Here is a 20,204-nt window from a genome sequence, read left to right as displayed (position 1 = left end):
CGCCCTCTCCTTTTTTGCCAGTAGCAGGTGGAGTCTCCCACCAGGTGTTTCGACATGGGCACTCTTCATGTCAAAACCTCAATTATGTGGTGACTGGTCTCAGTGAATAACCCAGGACCCTTCTTCTCCTTCTGAAACCCAGTGATTGTCACCCCCAGGACAGGGACAGCAAAGGAAATGAAATTCAATTTTCCACTTGCTGGAATTCTTAACAGAAAGGGATTTGTGGGAAGTGGACTGAGACATTTGTCTAAAATTGTAACTCTGGCTAATGTGAGCACTGGAGAGTGTTCTCTCCTCCACTGCAAAAGCCCATAATGTGGGGTGGTAGAAGCAAACCTCCACTGGTCTGGCCCCAGAGAATTTACCAGGACACATCACACCCACCAGTCACGGGGCCAGTTGTTCTGAAAGAGCATCCCCCTCTCCTCAAGGTAGAAGATTTGATTTTCCACATTTTAGATTCTGAGGGAGGGTGTCTCATTTTACAGCTCTACTGGGGAAGTAAGAAACCACTTGTTCACCTCTCCCTGTCACTCCTCATGCCTCCTCAAAACTAGAAAATCAGATTATTCTGTGAGTTCTCCTAGAGGAATGACCGAATCCATAGGCAGGAAGAAGAAAGGACTGGAGCATGTGTCACCATTCTGAGCTGGGCACAGCCTTGTCAGCCCCTCTGGGCCTGGCATGGTGTCCTCAGCAGATAGGATGGCGCTGGTCTTCCCTCTGAGGGCAATGCTTGGGGCCGGTCTTCCCTCTGAGAGCAATGCTTGGCCTTGCTTTCCATTCCTTCCCAGCCTCCCAGGAGATCCTGTTTGCATCCCTTCCTGAATTTCCCATGGCTCCTTCCCCGCCTCCCCATCATTTGGGAAACCAGGCTTCACACGCATTGTCCCCAGCCACTCTGCCACCTCCTTCCTTTGCCTGCAAACAGAATGCCTCGAGCAGCTTCAGCCCATCATTACCACCTCCCTGGCAGCCCGACTTTCATTCCAACCACCTACTCAGAGTTGCCCTACTCTCCTTGCTGCTAGACCCAAGGGTCTCTCCTCTGCCAAACGCACTGCCATGGCGCCCCAGTCTGGACTCATGCTTCTTACTTCCACTGCTCGCTGCTCCTCCCAACCTCCTCCACCCTCTGCTCCCCCTGACTCCCATCTGTGAACACTCCTTGGGTACCTGCGGTCTTGGTTCCTTGGTGGTCCCTGTGCACTCTCGTCCTCCGGGCCTGCTCACCCATCCACCCAGTGCCACTGGCTGGGTTATTTCCCATTTCTGTGGTGTTTGATGAATGGAGAGAGTCCTCAAGTTGGAGTCAAACACCCCGGATCAAACACAATTCTGACTGTAACCTTGGGCAAGGGGCTCAGCGTCTCTCAGACAAGGTCAGGCGCGTTCAGGGTGGTATGGCCGTAGACAGTTCAGCCTCCCTCAGATTAGTGATGCACACAGCTGTATGGAGGATGAGAAGACAGAGAAATAACATGGAGAACTAGAGAGCTCACTGCAGGCACAGAGTAGGGAGTCAATAAACATTCATTCCGCCCTGTCAGTCCCAAAAGACACCAGAATATTCCAAACTACCATACAGTCAGCTGACACAATAGGTCCTAGAAAGGCTTTTTGGAAGCCTGTCCCTTCTCCAGCTCCACCTGCCCCTCTCTGGAGTTGGCCCTTACTCCAGGAGCAACCACAAATCGGCCACTCCTCTGGTTGCCTTCCGCTACCCTCCAGGGCCATCTACTGCCATGGCACATGAGCGACAGGTGGAGGGTCCTTCTCTCTGCCACTCTTTCCTTCACACACACACCCAGCATGCACATGAGCCTACCCATGCACACACACATGTACACACACCACACACATGCACACACCCTTCTTCTCATCTGTCTGCAACAGCAGAAGAGAAACAATCATACCAACCTAAGAAGCAATGCCTACCATAGTTTAGAGGTGTACATTTCAGCAAGTAGCGGAACCCAATAGACCTCCATTGCCTCATCTGTAAGACCGGTCAACAGTTCCTGTGTGGCTCCCGTGTCCAGCCCCAGTACTTGGCACATAGTAGATGTTCAATGAGGGCTGGCTTTCTTCTTTTCACACTGAAGGGTCACAGTCATTTCTCACAACCCTCATGATGCCTTGTCCATTAGTCCAGCCCCTGCTGACCTCTGTCTCCAGCATGCTGGAACATTCATAATCTCTTGTCCACAGTGTAGAATGTAACTGCACATTATACAGGACAGTGTGTAGGTCTGATGTTACCAGGCAGCTCTTAACATCCAGATGGGTCTACCCATCTGTGTCTCAGATTGCTTCTGAATTTCCCACAGTTTCCAGGACAATGTCGAGCTTATTAAACTAGTGATTATTATAGCTGCAAGTTATGTACCTTCTTCGACCCAGACCCTGTCATAATTGCTACCATTTGTTCAATGTCTGCTATGTACCAGGTGCTATGTTTGTTTGATTTATTTTTTTCTCACAGTAACCCTGAAAGATAGGTCTTACAATTCTCAGTTTCTAACTGGAGAAAATGAAACTCAGAGACAGAAATGGCCTGAACAAATGTACACAAGATTGGAGGTGGGAGAGCAGGTTCCAACCCCGGTTTGCCTGGGCCAAACCCCATCGCCTGTCACCAGGCTACACTGCCCCACATGCATTACGTCATCTAATTCTCCCATCAACCCAGCAGGGTGGCATTGCACCTGTTTTGCAAACAAAGAATCTGTTTTGCAAAGAACGCGTCTCCTGGCAGGGATTTCCCAGGTCTGGCTAACTCTGAGCCCACACGGGAGTAATAAAGGATTCATGATCCAGAAGGAAACCAGCAAGTCAAGGTCCCTGAGGGAGGGAAAGCCTGAAGTAGCCACCACTTCAGAGAACAGGGAAAACACATAGATACACAAGGAGAGCCCAGGCTCGAATCCAAGATCTCAGAGCTCACTCTGGCTTTGCCTCCTGGTGTCAGCAGGCTTCCTGGGGCTTTAATTTTTTCATGTATATCCAAAACAGGAAGAGAATGAAATAAATGATGTCCAGGGCTCCAGGACCACTGTTCACCTATAAATGCTTTAGAGCAAATGCCAAGGCGCCCTTTCCTCTGAACAGACTCAGGCCTGAAAAGGAGCACGTGAGTTGGCAGACAAGGAATAGACTGGATTTAGAGCCCTTCTGTTCCCCTTCTGTGGGTACCCTTGTGCAGTGGACAACCCACACAACTGTATGAGGTGGTCCTAAAAGGTTCCCAGTGGTTCTGTCTAAGGTTCTGATTCTTGAAATCCTTTGAGAAGAGAAATCAGTTTTTTGGATGTCAGTCTCCTTCATGCAGACCAAAGTAACCTGTCATTCCTCTCCTCAGAGCATTGAAACTGCACATTTTACAAAGCCATATCCACGCACAGAGCAGCCAACATTAGTCCCCTGACCTTGCAGGGGGTACTAGACATTCTAAATTTAGGTTCATGTTGTGGAGCCCCCAAGCTAAAATTTTAATAAGAGCCTTTGCCCTTCGGTAGCTGTCACATGTCGCCAGCGGGATACAGGAGATGTTCTTCCACACGACACTAAACTCTCCAGTCTCTCTGGATTTCTGACTACAGTTGCCCCCCAAAGTCACAATAGCTCAAAGTACCAGACAAATAAAACCTACCTCACCTTCTCATGACATCTCAGACATAAACGCCCAGCATCACCAGTCCCCAATAAGGCACAGGCTTCAGACAGGGACTTATTCAAGAAGATGAGCACTGGGACAAGGGAAACTGATTCTGAACTTTAGGCACCACTTAAAACTACACCTGTGGGTTATCTGTCACATGTGTCTCCGTCCTGAATGGGAACAGTAATCGAACAATGCAGGAGTGAGTAAGGCAAGAAAATCCCACCCCATCCTCAGGCTGTAGCATTTTAGAAAAGCTAATTTTCTCCTCTCATTTAGCCAGTATATGTGCTTTTCTTTTTTTTACACAGTTTACTTTTTTATTGTGGTAAAATATATAAAACATTCAATTTACCATTCTAACCATTTTTAGGTGAATACTTCTATCTCACTGAGCACATTCACATTGTTGTATGTCTTTCTGAACTGAAACCCCATACCTATGCAACACTAACCCCATCCCTCCACCCCAAGCCCCAGTAACCACCACTCTACTTTCTGTCGCCAGGGATCTGACTGCTCTAGGGACCTAATGTAAGTGCAATCAGACAGTATCTGCCCTTTTGTGTCTGGCTTGTTGCACTCAGCATAATGTCCTCAAGGTTCATTCACATTGTAACAGAATGTCCTCCCTTTTTAAGGCCAAATAAGATCCCTTCGTATGTGTATACCACACTTCGCCTCTCCATTCATTCTCGTGGACACTTGAGTTGCTCCCACTTTTTGCCTATTGTGTGCAGATAGCTGTGTTCATATGATTTTCCTCACTAGTAAGCACGGGGAAAATTTTGCCTGGTCTGTGATGACGCCAAGTTCAGTTATTTGCATTGCTAGATGTCGATTTAATTCAAGGTGTCTGCTGAAGTATGGTTTGAAATTCACACTGGAAAAGGAGCCAGTCTGAATCTCCTTCACCACAGGAAGCCTATGAGGGATGTCTCCGACACCCTCTTCCTATCTTTCCCTCCACTTCTCCATCCCCTCATCCTCCCCAACTCTCTGGGATGCAGTGTTGCCCCTTTTTCTGTATCTACCCAGCCCTCCCCATACAGCACCTTGGATTGATCTCCAGTCCATGAAACACCTCACTCCACCACTGCCCCCTTCCTTATAAGGGCAATCTCTCCCCTTTGGCTTCTTCTCAGCACACAGACACCCAACACACACACATATACACACCACACACACACACACACACACACACACAAGGTCCCACTCCATCAGCTCCCTCCAACCCCCTCACTTTAAACACATTGTGTATACTTCTTTTTTCTCACCCCCTCCCTGAACAATCACTCCTGAACCCACTACAGTCTGACCTTAAACCCCATCACTCAGATGACACCACCCCCAACAAAATCACCAACACATGATAACTAATCCCTTTGACCTTGAGAGTGAGAATTGATACAGGGAAAGCAAACGGTAACACAAGGAAGACTCAGGTAAATTCTGGGCGGGGATGACTGCAAGTTTAAAAGGGGGTTACATTTAGTCCTCAGTAAGAAGCTGATCTTGGCACAAAGAGTTGAAGACCCAAAAATACTGGAAAATCATTTTTAATGGCCACTTAGCATTCCACTGATGATATCTGCAACAGTATGTTTAGCCAGTGCTTGTGAACAGACCTTTAGGTTGTTTCTAATTTATCACTATTATGAGAGAGGCTGAAATATATCCCCTGCAAACAACTGATGGACATTTGTGGCATTGTTCACTTAGAATAAATGTCTAGACCCTGAATTGCTGATCCAAGGCATCTAATCACTGCTAAAATGTGAGACCTCCTGTCCCCTGACCTCCAGGAAGACCTTGTCAGTTACAATGCCCCAAAACACACACATTCACAATTCCGCTGCCTCTCACTCCACATACTGTATTTACCATTCCTTTCTAATTGCGCCAAGTTTAGAGTAAAAAAAAGAAAAAAAAAGTTATTATATTTGCATTGCTTTTACTTGGTTGAACAGTCTTTCCATATGCTTTTTAGCTCTGTATATTTCTTTTCTTATAAAATCCTTATTCATTTCCTATGATCGTTTTTTTTTCTACAGAGGTATTTATTGCTTTTGTAAATTGGAATATATATGTTATGTGTTGCAAATATTTTTCCTGGTTTGTCGTCTTACTTTTTTAACAAACACTTGAAATCTTTGTACTGACAAAAATACCAGTCTTTGAAAATAGTTTCTGGATTCCTATCATGGTTAGAAAGGCTTTCTCAACTCTTACAATTACAAAAATACATCCTCTACGCCTTCTGTAGGATTTTTTTTTCTTGGCATTTAAATCCTTAATCCACTTGGAATTTATCCTGATATAAGAAATAAGGAAAGGACTCATGACTTTTCTTCCAAGTGGGCTTACAGTTGTCCCCACAGTGTGTGCCGAATAATGCCCCCTTTTTCTGACCCCTGGGCTGGAGTCCCTCCTGGCTTCCTGTGCTGCTCTCTCCCCCTGCCCCTCACACCTCTTATCCCTTCCTCCGCCCCTCCTCTTGCTGCTCCTCTACTTCTGACTTCTTCATGTAATCAGTTTCCAGCATCCTCTCTCCGATATCCTCTTCTCACCCTGCACAGTCCCCTCAGGGACTTCTACACACACGCACAATGGCAGCTTCCCCTTGTGTGCTCCATAACCTTCCAAACCTGGAGCCCAGTCCCTCACCACTAAGCTTCACACTTGATTTCCCACAGAAGCACCCACCTGAGTGTCTGCAGACATTCTCAACCAAACAAACCCAAACCAGCATCTTCTTCTACCCCTACGCCTCCAGCACCATCCTGCCGTCCCCCAGATGATTCCCTGCCCACACCCCTCCACAGTCGCTAATCTCCAAATGATCTTAATCCTGCTTCGTATTCAACCTTAAATCCATTGCCACCTCTTCATCCTCATGACTGCTCCCGTCATCCAGCACCTGGCTCTTTCTCCTTCTTGCTGGCACCATGTCTCCAGAATTCAGCAACTCCAGCCTGTGACCTCTTTTTGTACTGCTCATGAGCGAGGATTAGTTTTACATTTTTTAAGGGTTATAAGAAGTTTTTTGAAAAAACAAAGAAGAATATGCAACAGACACTTACGTTGCCTACAAAGACTAAACTATTTACCATTGGCCCTTTATAGAAAAAGTTTGCCTACGCTTCCCTCTTATTTCTACTCTGCCATGACTACCCTCCAGAGGGGTCTTTCTAAAATACATAAAATAGTCAATCATATCACTCCCCATTTTAAGAACAATCTCCACAGCCTGGTAGAGAAGACTTCGGGGTCCAGCCTGGCTCCCATCCATGGCTCTCCTGGCTGCCTCCATTGCCCCCACACATGCTCTCTATTCCAAAACCTCTGTCATTCCCAAACAAAAGTGCTTCATCCCTTCAAGACTTTCACACATGCTATTCCTGCTTTTCAAATGTCCCACCATCCCAGCTTTTGTCTACAAGGAAGCAAACACACACTCATCACCTCCTTGAGCAAACCCTTCCTGCACTCCACCCAAAACAGATTTAGGTTTGAGCTTGCTGATCTCTTCCCAGTTCCCCTTCCCCTTATCTGGTATCCCCTTCCCCTTATCATATTCTAATTTGTTGCTTACTTTTGACCAGAGAAATTCCTTCCCAGTGAGGTCTTTTTAGAGCTCCGTAGTAGACCTCACATGGCAAAATGCCCCGCATTTTAAGTTGCCTCTAATCAAGAATGCTGAAACACATTGACCACATTCTTTTGATTCAGGGGTGAAAAAAAGAAAGTAAGGTAAAATAAAAGTGAGCCACATCTGATGGACCATCTAAGGACTCGAGGTAACACATGAACTATTTGAGTAGGTAATTTTTTTAAGTTTTGGTAAAACATATGTAACATAAAATTCACCAATTTAAACACTTTCAAGTGTACAGTTCGGTAACATTAAGTTTACTCATAATGTTGTGCAATGGTGACCATGATCCATTTCCAGAATTTTTTTTTATCATCACAGACAAATAATTCCCCATTCCTCTCTCCCCTTGGCCCCTGGTAACCTCTATTCCACCTTCTGTCTCTATGCATTTGTTTCTCCTAAGTACCTCGTGGAAGTGGAATCATAATATATATGCTCTTTCATATCTGACTTTTTCACCTGATATAATGTTTTCATTTCAAACCCCAACAGTGGGGGTTTAGTTATGATTTTCTCCGATTCCTTAAATCATGCACTAAAAGGGTCTCAAAGTTTTATTTGAAATTTTCTTTTTCTTTTTTATTATAAAAGTGATATAAACTCATTCTAGAAAAACCAGAGTGTTTTTTAAATTTTTAAATCACCCATAAACCACCCACTCAGAGTTACCCTGTTAACATCGGTGTGCATGTCCTTCCAACGTCTGATTTTTGCACAAGGATTTGAGATCTCTCCTGCTTTCCTATTAGGTTTTCTGAAAGGCATTAAAGATTCTTGGGGTATTTTTCAAATATTTCCCTAATCAGTGGAAGCATCACCCAAAGAATTCATATGTAATTTGAAATGTAACAATTTCCCATCAGGAGAACATTTCTACTGACTAGGGCACCCCAGCAGCCTTCCCTGGACAAGCGCAGCCCTGAAGATTGCACAACAGGATCCCAGCGGTTCAGGGGTCGGGCCCCTCCAGCTTGCGGCTCGGTCCCCTGCTATTATTTCTCTCAGGTTAAATTTCAACACGAGGCTATTTTGCACCTTGGCTTGTTTCCCATCAGTTGCTCACCTTTCTAAAAGAGAGAGAGGGATAAAAAACAGCAGGTTTTAACACACAGACCCACATTTACTTTAAGCCAAAATCTCGTAAAAAGCGCATGAAGGAAAGCATCAGGATGTTCGGCGTGGCAGCCACGGTCCTCCTTCCCGCGGTCCAACACTGCACAGGCAGCAGAGAGCTCCTCTACATCCTCTCTGGTCAAGCCACTGGCAAAAGCACATGCAAGGACCAGCAGGTGCGGAGGGCGGGTCTGACCATAGGGCCAGCGTTCACGCCAAAGGCTGCACAGGACCCCGGGGCGACAGGTCTCCTTTCCAAATGCAGCTCTGAGCAGCTCCGATGCTCTTGCAAATGCACTTCACATTCCCCCTCAAATCCACACCTGGGATTCCAGGCACGAAAGGAACATTAGGAACCATCATTGAAGTTCCCTTCTGTATCTCCCTTACACGCATTTGCATTCCTGCTGAGGGTTGCTGAGCCTCGCTCCCTGCTCAGACCTGGGATGCGCTTTCCCTTATCCAGGGCTTCCCACAATTACTTGGCACACAGCCTGGAGGCTCGGCCCTCCTTCTGCGCACTCCACACTCCTTCCCCATTGGCCTCACTCTTTCTGCCCCTTGGGACTCCTCCACCAGCGTCTTCTGCTCCCCAAGTCCTTTCACATGTCACTGGCTTTGTGGTTTCTCTCAATCCCTTGCCTGCCCCTGCCCTGGACCCCTGTGAAGAAAGAGGCCCCACCTTAGCTCCCACTGCCCAAAGCCAACACTCTCCTCTCTCCTTCTTTGCTCTCTGGCTGGGCCTAAGAATCACCGAATCGCAGGAGAGAAGCACACACGTGACCATGGGAGCCTGACTGAAGAGCTCAGACAGGACGGGCGACAGAGCAGGAAGCTGTCTATTCAGACAGAGAGACAATGTGTGAAGAATTGGCAGGACAAAGGAGTTTGGGCCGTGGGTCATAAATCGTGAAGAAGGCATGAGGAAGATGCACGTTAGTTTAACAAAGTTTGTCTACACAGCCTTCTCAGCCCCAAATTCCCCATCTCTTGTGGTGAAAGTGTCTTCCGCCCTCTTCGTATGGGAAATGCCTCTGTCATGTGGGAAATTAATCTCCTGCTTTCAGGAGAACAGGGGGGTCGGGGGCCTTGCACTAGCTCTTTTGTAAGTATCTTTAATTCAAAATAATCAGTGTGCCAAAGTGGCATGTTTGGGGGGAGTGACATATTCTGAACCCCTTCCCCATCTTCCCATGAATGCAACTTGCCTACAGCCACTGCCTAATCTACAAGGACACACTTAAAGGCCACCTTCCCACCCCCCTCCCCAGGAGGTTTGGCTTTCTTTGTTTGATTCCATTTGTAACTGTTTTAAAAGGGCACTTAAGCAGCATATGCGTTTACATTTTCCCTAACACCAAACCCAAGCCCTCGGTTAACCACATGCTAGTTCACTGTACAGGCCATACTCAAACAGTCCCTCTTCTCTCCCTGCTCTTTCCCATGTCAGTCCCCCAGATGACACTTCTTTCTGCTTCTTGGAGTCAGTATGGCTGCCCATAAAATGAGAGATAAGGCTGGGTTTGATAATAGACACAAAATACATAATGGCCCAAACATGATCTTTTTCTTTCTTGTTTCTAGTGATATGGCAGCTCCTTGCCACTGACTAGGGACCGAGGCGCCTCTACCACCTTCTGACTCTTCCATAGAAGGGGCAGGAGCATAGGAGAGGACACATTCTCTATTTAAAGCCTTGAATTGGCAAGACATACCAACTCCAGGTAGGCCAGGATTTAATGCAAAGGAACCTGGGAAATGTGGCCCAGTCCTGAGGTAGAAAAAGAGGAAACAAAAACAACAAAAAAAGAATTTGGTGGATCAGCTGGCAGGCTCCCAGGAGTAACCAGAGTACTTGTCTCTATTCACTCATTAACCATTCAGACAGGTTCCTCTATGTCAGGTTAAATGCCTGAATCTGAAGGTTATACCCTAGCCAGGAAAAGCAAGGAAACACCTTCAAGGGGAAGTGGAGGGATAATATATTTCCTCTGTGACATTTTAAAGTGTGAAATATCACTGAAGACTGTTAAGAGTCATCTAATCTGACAAGCCCTCTTCTTTGAGTTGGAAGGACTGAAGGACTTGAGGACACAGGACTCAGGTGGCTCTGTATAGTCTGAGAGCTTACCACCTGGATCACAGCAAAACCAAACACCAGGTCCACCTGGACCCTTGTGTCCTGTGAACAAAGCCTCCCCACCGTGGTAGGTTTGAGCCCAGAGTTCATCCCACATGAAGTCGTATTTAGAGACTCCCAACCAGGGAGCTCAGGCATGAGCTCAGGCATGACCACTCTGGGCCACACACATCCCCACCTTGTAGGAGTGTGGGCCTCTGCTTCCATTCAGATACCCCAACCACCTCCATCCTATCCTGAGTCCTGAGCCCAGCTGCTTCTCTTTGACTCCTGTCCTGGTCTCTTTGTTAGAAGAAGGAAATGGACAAGCAAAGTTTCTCTTTTACAAATGAAGGCTATTGGGAGCAGTGGTCTCAAAGTCAAGGTTGTCAAACCAAACAGCAGGTTCTGCAGACCAGGTGCTGAAATACAAAAACAGATCTATGGGATTGATTTTTAAGGAAACTAACCAACCATGAACAAGGTTAATCTATAACTGAAGTTGGTACCACTCAGGTCCTCTCTGCAATTATTTTCTTATTCAGGTAAATGTTTTCTCAGCAGACTGTGCTTCTCCTTTAACCCAGGGGAACAAGTAGTTACCACAGAGAAAAATGCATGGCAAAGCCAAAGACTCGGGATGAAAGCCTGGGGTAAGAAACGGCTTATAAAACCTTTAGGAAGCTTTAAAATTATTGACTGAACAAGTAGTTTCATACAGTGGCTTATGTGTTTACTAGCAGTGTCATTTCCAAATTTCCCTTGCACTCAGATTCTAGAAGAGTTTTCCTAACGCACTGTTAGCTAAAGACTGTACCAATGCATGAGTCATGAAGGCTGTCAGAAAGGAAATAACCATGAGCCAAAATTGCAGATGTTACATGTTGAGGCAGAAACTAAATAAAACGTGTAACACATAGAAAGAGAGAGAACTTTTCCCCCACATCTTTTTTTTTTTCCTAACCTTGGCATGAAATCTACCATTAGAGTATAAGGCATGCATGCTTACCAATATAAACCAGAATTTTTATTTTTCAGCTCTGAAATTCGGGTCACAGTTTGAAGAGATCACTCAAAATTCTTGCCCTATATAAGGGGAGTACTAGCACAGGCACAATTTAAGACAAAGGAATACTTATTATAGTCTGTTCCATGCAAGCACATAGCACATATGTGGTTTCATTCAACTTTATAACAACCCTATAAATCTGGTGACATGATCACGATTTTGTAAATGTGGAAACTCGGGCACAAGGAATTCGCATGGTGTGTTAGTCTACTTGGGCTGCCTGCCATAAAAGAATATCAGAGTGGGAGGTGGGGTTGGAGGTTTAAGATTAAGAAGCTGGCAGGATTCCTTTCTGTCTGCCTTGCTTGGTTTGGAAAACCTCTCTTCCTAGTTTGCAGATGGCTACCTTCTCACTGTGTCCTTACATGAGCACCTGTGTGCATCTACCCTGGTGCATACCCCTGGTGTCTCTCCCTCTTCTTCTAAGGATACCTATTCTATTAGAGCTCCAACCTTCTTGTTAATTATCTCCAAATGCAATCACATTGGGGGCTAGGTCTTCAACACAGATAGGAGGAAGGACACAATTCAGCCCATAAGAGATAGCATGTCCAAGAGTCCACAACTGCTCAGTGAGAGAACCAAGACAGTTTGAATTGAACTATTTCTTTATCCAGGGTGTGTTGCCTCTCTCAGGTGATGACATCTCAGATGGAATGTCCCATGTAGGGGCTGACTCTTAGAACTTGCTGGAGGGAGACAGTTTCACAGCAGTAAGCTCTGTCCTGGTGGGGAGGGTGGGGAAGTATTCACATGAGCTAGATTACAAGGCACCGGAGTCCATGTCAACTAAAGGCCTGTCTAGAGATGCCAAATAAAAATGGCTTCATCTATTCCTTTAAAAGCTACACAAATGCTATTTGGTTTCACTACCATACACCATTACACAGTGGTTTCCATGATCCCAAAAGAACCAGCATTTCATTCCATTTTTCTTTTTTTTTCTTCCAAACTAACCAGCTAATGTCCTGGAGGGCGACTCCATGGATCAGGATGTTGAGAGCCCTGTGGCCATTCACCAGCCAAAGTTGCCTAAGCAGGCCAGGGATGACCTGCCAAGACACATCAGCCGAGACCGAACCAAAAGGAAAATCCAGAGGTACGTGCGGAAAGATGGGAAATGCAACGTCCACCATGGCAATGTGAGGGAGACCTACCGCTACCTGACGGATATCTTCACCACCTTAGTAGATCTCAAGTGGAGATTCAACCTGTTGATTTTTGTCATGGTTTACACAGTGACTTGGCTCTTTTTTGGGATGATCTGGTGGCTAATCGCATACATCCGAGGAGATATGGACCACATAGAGGACCCTTCATGGACTCCCTGTGTCACCAACCTCAACGGGTTTGTCTCTGCTTTTTTATTCTCAATAGAGACAGAAACCACCATTGGTTATGGCTACCGGGTCATCACGGACAAGTGCCCAGAGGGAATTATTCTTCTCTTAATCCAGTCTGTGCTGGGGTCCATTGTCAATGCATTCATGGTGGGATGCATGTTTGTAAAAATATCACAACCCAAGAAGAGGGCAGAGACCCTGGTTTTTTCCACCCATGCAGTGATCTCCATGAGGGATGGGAAACTATGCCTGATGTTCCGAGTAGGGGATCTCAGGAATTCCCACATTGTTGAAGCTTCCATCCGAGCCAAGTTGATCAAGTCCAAACAGACCTCAGAGGGTGAGTTCATCCCCTTGAACCAGACAGATATCAATGTAGGGTATTACACCGGGGATGACCGTCTGTTTCTGGTATCACCACTCATCATCAGCCACGAAATTAACCAACAGAGTCCTTTCTGGGAGATCTCCAAAGCCCAGCTGCCCAAAGAGGAATTGGAAATTGTGGTCATCCTTGAAGGAATGGTGGAAGCTACAGGTAAGGTGTGCTCCATCCTGGGTTTTCTGTGGGATCAACGTTCCTTTTAAGCTGGATCTGACATACTTATTTATGATAAAATATGAAAATTGAATTTCACTCACTATTCATTCCATCCCCTTGTTTCATGAAATAATATGCCTATGTGTCCTCTAACCTTGGTGTACCCACCAAGAAGTCTAATAATTTAACTTTTTAGGAGCCTTTGGAAAATAAATCAATAAATAATTTTTTGAAAGCACCACTTATTATATTTTAAATTTCCAAGTATTTCCTTAAATTAAAATCTTATCCGTCTCTGAAGACATTTTTAAGTGGCTCTAAAACATTGGTTAATTTAAATACTTGAGGTTATTTATTGGCAAGCCTGGAGGGAAAAGTTAAGCCTTTCAAAGGAAGCCTGACAAATTGCTTTAATAAAAATGTAATTTCACCTCTTCTTTGGAAGCCATTTGCAAGACCCATAGCACTGGTTTTTCTTTTATATCAAGTGCAGGTGAGGTGTCTTTCCAGGTACTCTACCCGCTGAACCCCCAACTGACGTAACATTTTGGATCCAGTAAATAATTCTAGCAGGAAAGGAAAAAAATTGAGGATCCATTCATTGCAATCCTATTGACTCCTCTGCTGTTAATGGCTGATCATTTGTGTGTTTTCCAGAAAATGACCTGTCCTCAAAATAGAGAAACAGTCTGTTTTATTGATGTTTTCACTCATATCTGAACTTTATACGTGTTATACGTCCCAACAACAAAGCAGGTTCTACCCATATTCATCAGTAACATTCCACAAAATAGATCCTTATATTCTGACTTAAGCTAAGAACAGTGCCCCACAGGAAAAGTATTAACTGGAACCCAAATTCATTATTTTCTTTCCTGTTCTTTGGAGTTATCAATATTAGACTTAAAATCTTCTTTAGATATGCAAGATCTGTGCTTTGAAGTCTGCCCTTCTGTGCTTTGAAGTCTGCAAACTGAGGCTCATGGTTCATCTATAAAATCCAAAAATGCCCAGCCAACAACCTGGCCCCAGGGTCTTCTTCGGCCCATAACCTGATCTTGATCCTTCCTTGAAAGTCGTTGATCCCCTATTTCCACTTCCCAGTACCCAAAAGGCAAAGTCATAACTTCTAACTACCTTCTCTTAGAGTGGTGGAAACATTTGTGCTAAGTTTTTTTAAGTGCATCAAACAATGAAAATATGAGTAAAAGTCTTTGTATGGAGCTCAATGGTTGGCATGTGCTACTTTCCATAAAACAAAAGGAACATGGACCTAATTTGAAATGGCTACAGAGAATAGCAAAATAATTCATGTGAAATACTAAGAGCTGCTCATGTGAACAGGGCTATCTGTACCCTGAGCCTGAATGTCCCATGTACTCCTGAGGCAATGATTGTGTGTGAGGAGGAAGAAGAAAAGAGAGGAGAAGGAAAGTGAGAAGAGAGGGGAGGAAACAATCCAAACGGGGAGCTCTATCATTTTCTCACAGACCAGAAACTTCTCCCACCTCTGCTGAGCACAGGGACTCTGGATCCCCCTAGTGGTAGCCAGTGTAGTACAGCTGCCGGCAGCATAAGCTGACCACTCATGATGTGGTTTTAATATTAAATTTCTCACTATTAGTGATGTACTATATGTTGGCTAATTAAATTTAAATTTTCAAAAAATATTTCTCACTATAAACTCTCCCAGTAGGACATGAGGGAGGGAAGTAGACAAGCCTTCTTACCATTTTATCACTGAGTTCAAAAAGCAAAAACTCCTGGAAATGTACCCTCCGGTTACTGGTGTTAATCTGAGCTTCAGATCGCAGGAGCTGAGCTTCATGCTCCCTCAAACCAAAGCCCAGTCTCAAAAAATAAATGAATCCAGAATAAGCAAATTATCTTTGTAACGTCCCTGAGTTGGAATTCTCCCTAAGGCAGACCATGTCTTTCCAATGACAGCTTGTTATGAGTGAGGCTTTTTAAAAGGAGGAACACTGTTCTCTTGGTAATTAACAGTGATACTTGCCTCTGAGCATTCAGAAGTCTTTCTTATTGCTTTCTTAGAGAAAACTTGGTAGTTGCCAGCAAAAAGAATCAAAATACTTATCCTGCATCTGGGGAAAGGCAACTACTGTTAATTTTCTTTAAAAAAATAAATAAATGAATAATTTTCCAATTTCTGTTAAGTGGAGGGAAGAGTGTTCTAGAAAGTTCTGGGTTTGTCTGGAAGCTGGATATGTCTTTATCTTTTCCTGATGGAATTCATACAGTTCAGTACTCCCAGAATATCTGATCTCTTAAACTTCAGTGAGATGCTTTTTCTTTGTGAACGAGAAGCCCAAATGGGATTTGTGGGTACCAAACAGGCTTTTGAGGGATGACAGAGGGAATGCTTCAAGGAGTCAAAGCCACAGGAAAAAAATAAATGTGGACCAAATGCACACCAAGGAAAACAAATTCGCAAGGATCTAATTATTCATTGTAGCACTAGATGGGAAATCAGAAGCCTTGAAAACAGCAAGCTGACACAAAACAATTTCCGTTTTATTCATTCCTTTCCAAAATGTCTTAGTTGGCCTTAAACCACTATCACCGATCCCAATTAGCAGGCCTCTTCCAAGGATGAGCCCCACAGGATGAACCCCACACCACAACCTCACCACAGTGCTCTCTTCCTGGCACGCATGTTGTGGTTACACAGTGATCCCAATATGGAAACCTGAGCTATCCTGCAGTAAGCTGGGTTTCCACTGGGGTCCTTCAGTCTGCTAAGCATCCTGGCCTAGCATAGGTCAGTTGGTGTTCCCTTGACATATTATATTCTCATGGCAGCTGTACTGCAGCAAGCTTGCTGTGTTCTATCAGAATCAGGCATGTTCTTAGCAAATGAGAGCAAGCTCCTTGAAGGCAGGACATGAGTCTTGCCAAATTTGATGCCCTGCACGTCTGGCCTCAGTCCACCACCTGATAAGCCCTCTAGCATCATAAAAGACAGACTCACAAACGACACAGATAAGATATAGATAAGATAGACCCACATCCTTGGTGGATGGCTTCGATCTGGTCCAGCCCGGAGTCAGAGGGATGTGCATGGTGACCTCTCAAGAACCTTCCAGTCATGTGATTCTATTTTTGAAAACGAATCAAACCCTGGAAAATTCTGACACCAGCCACCCAGACATCTGGGAACTGGCCGTATCTCATCCTGCAAATATATTTTTAAAGGGGGCCCTTTATGTTCCTGACACATGGGCAATTTTGAGATAGTGGTGTTTACAGAAGGGTTCACAGCTACGTAAACAAACATGCTCAGCAGCTGTGGCAAATGCGCTTTAAAATAGTAAAGCATTCATATAGACTGTTATTTATAGAGGGCAAATTGGCCTGGAGGCTAGATGACAGCTACACAGAGCTGGGCCCACTGCCAGCCAGCTCCTCACTATAGCCTTTCTGATTGATGAATTTCCATATTTACCCCCAATGATTATGCAACTATGACAAGCAGTCCTTTCCAACACCTCAGCAAATGTGCCTGTTAGTTAAGATGAATCCCCATTAAGCTTTCCTCGTACACTTTTTATTATGGAGATCATAAAACTTATACAAGAGTAGATTAGACAGTAGAACTAACTCCCATGAGCCCATCCTTCGACTTCTGGCGCTGTCAGTTCGCCGTCAAACCCGTTCCATAGGTACCCCCGCTCGGGAACAGCCCCGGCCATCAGACCGTTTGATCGACACACCTTTCCGCACGTGTTTCTAAAAGACGAGGCTTCTAAAATAACCAGAGCACCGTTGTGGCCCCTAAAATATCTAAAATAATTAGATCTTTTTCTTGAGATCCAATACCTAGTGTCCGAGTTCCAACAGTCTCATAAATGCCTTTTTTTGCTGCTTTCCCATCTGCTTGTTCCAACCGGGATCCAGAGGAGGCTCACGCGCTGCGACTGGTTGGGATCCCAGTCAAGCCTCTGAGCCTCTGAGCTCTACCTCCGTCTCCGAGGGGGGTTTCTCCTTCAACTTGTTCTCGAAGAAGTCCTCTTCCCAAAGACGAGAACTCAATACTTAAATTATGAAATCATTTTTAAAAAATCATTAAATTTTAATAAATAAATTAATAAATAATAAATTGAACAATCGAATTAAATTATTAAGTATTAAGACTTAAATACTGCCCAGAAAACGGGGGGAAGGGGAGGGTGGGAGGCAGCCAAGTCAGGGCAGGTCTGTGAACCCCACAGATGAGGAAACAGGGCCGACCGCGCGGCAGCCAGCCTCCGCAGGTTACTGAGGAGGAGAGGAGTGCGCGCTGGAAGCCGGGGAGGGCAAACCGGAAATGGGTGTCCGCACACCGGAAGTCGGAAACCGGAAGTGAGGGCGCCAAATCGGAAGGAGTTTCTGTCTCTAGAGAAACGTTCTTTTGGAGAGGGTTTTGTTATCAAAAAATCACACCGCCCATCACGGGAGTTCTGAGCCGGAAGGAGTCTTCACCCAGCTCTTACTTTACAGTAAGATGAGGAAATGAGACCCAAGCAAGATGAGTCGCTAACAAGACTAGTACTTGGCTAAAGCCGAATGGCCGCTGTGAGAGTAGGAACTTGAAACCTAAGCTCAGTGACGTTGACAGCCTCCAAGCCCAGTGCTTTCTGCATGTTGAATGCTGCTGGCTCATGAGGATTCAACAGAGAAGCGCGCCCGAAGAAACGGGGCGCTTCTGTTTGCACAGTGTGCAGTCTGTCTGTCCTCCGTTTTCCTGTGCCATGAGCTCCTATGTTTCTCTAAGGCGTCTCTGTTGGTCTCCAGTGTTACCGGTTCATTCTAAAACTCCTCACGCATTCACGTGGATTTTTAACAGCCGCATGTTAAAATGAGACGTGCCGCAAAACAGCGCTGTCATGCAAATCATGTAAGTGATGTCTACACGAATACCCCGGAAGAGTGCGATGTTCCGTCAGATCGGATTTCCAAGTGCCATTTTTCTTTGCTGTGATCAAAATGCCACTTCATTATAATAGAGGAGAATATGAGATCACAGATTTTGAAAAGGTGGCACTTCACAGATAAGATGATTGAGTGTGAGCATTACAGTACTCTTAAGCTATTTCTAGTAATGATATTTCATACCCATTACATTTTTCAAATCTTATTTTCTCCTTTTGATAAATTACAGCTAATCTCTCCATTGACAAGTCATTATCTCCGGATTTACCATTTTTGTCTTAAGAGTTATAACCCCAACTACCTAACCTAGGAAAAGAATTAATTGATGGGATCTGAAGTGTTAAGAACTTGGGTGAAAACCTCCTGGTAAATCTATATAAAAAGGAATTAAAAAAAAAAAACTTCAGAGACACATGAATTTATTTTTCCTAGGTAGAAATCTACCATTCATCAACATCAAGAAATCCAACTATCCTTTCTCCCTGGAGCATTAGGTTCAAGTGATTTATTCAGGGCTTCTTTCCAAAATGTCCACCCCAATATCCCAATAGTGTCATTGGCTGGATAAAAACTAATGGTAATTTCTTCCCAATACAGTAAACTTTTGTGATTCTCAGTAGTTTGAGAACACTGTGTACTGGTTCACCAAATGTCCCAGCAATCTGAGGTGGGATGCTACAAAGAGCATGCACAAGGTTTTGAGCTTTTCCACAATCCCTCTAAAGGGAAGACTACTGTAACTCTGTTAAATGTTTCCCCTAGTTTAAGAGGCATGTAGGGCCCCATAATTTAGAAGGTAGTACATCAAAGTGACCATATATTATTGTGATTGTGATTAACAAAATACAAAAAATTGACAAAATTGACCCAAAAAATTCATTATTTAAATGCCCATACCTGACAATCCATTGTTCTTCCTTTTCTAAATAGGCCATGAGGAACTACTAAAATAGATGTCCCATGGAAGTCAATGATGGACACATAATATATACAATTTAGAATCAAACCCAAGGAAGAAAAATTGAGTTAGCACCTAGAAGTTACCTCTGGCCCAAACTCTAAAGTCAATACTCATGTTGGGAAGAAATAGCTCTATGAAAATTAAGAGATGAGTGTCAAATAGTGTGAAGTTTCTAATTAGCATATCCTTAAATCAATGGAGCTTTATTCTTTCTTAGGACATTTGCAATATGAGTGGGGACAGCGTGTTGCCAGTGAAACAGTTCTACTGGACAATTTCTAATGACCAGGAGAGAATCACGGGTGGGGGGGTGGGGAATCATGTAAATTATTCGTACACATATACACACACTACCTACTGAGCTAAACAGCCAGAGTGCTTCTTCTCCAGTTAAATATGTCCCTTCTCTTCTCTTACACCAACCACTTGAAAATTCTGTTTGTTATATTAATTATTTAGTATGCCTCTCTTTTTTTAATTTTCAGCATAACTATTCATTATTTTTTTCACCACACCCAGTACTCCATGCAATCTGTGCCCTCTATAATACCCACCACCTGGTACCCCAACCTCCCACCCCCTGCCACTTCAAACCCCTCAGATTGTTTTTCAGAGTCCATAGTATGCCTCTTTTTTAAAAATAATCTCTCTCAGCTACAGCTAAGCTTGAGTGTTTTTTGGTGTCGTTTATAATGCCAGACCATCCTGGGTTCAAACCACAGTTGCTCCATTCACTGGCTATCTTAATCTCTCAATGCCTCGAGATCTCCACACTAAAATTGGAGCAATAATGGTAGTTAGGTACCT

At 44.4% G+C, this 20,204-nt stretch overlaps 1 protein-coding gene across 2 annotated transcripts in view; it reads left to right on the top strand.

Moving 5' to 3' along the window:
• The window catches only part of KCNJ6 (potassium inwardly rectifying channel subfamily J member 6), a 263,926-nt gene that overhangs the window by 178,949 nt on the left and 64,773 nt on the right, over positions 1-20,204 (top strand). For both annotated transcript variants that reach the window (XM_059392349.1, XM_059392350.1), the window contains exon 3: positions 12,584-13,504. In XM_059392349.1, coding sequence (XP_059248332.1) covers positions 12,584-13,504 — 921 coding nt within the window. The remainder of the gene's footprint in view (positions 1-12,583; positions 13,505-20,204) is intronic.

Source organism: Mustela nigripes, chromosome 2, assembly GCF_022355385.1.
Source record: "Mustela nigripes isolate SB6536 chromosome 2, MUSNIG.SB6536, whole genome shotgun sequence".
Lineage (NCBI taxonomy): Eukaryota > Metazoa > Chordata > Mammalia > Carnivora > Mustelidae > Mustela > Mustela nigripes.
The sequence above is the reverse complement of the archived record's forward strand: the minus strand, read 5'-3'. Positions and strand labels throughout refer to the sequence as shown.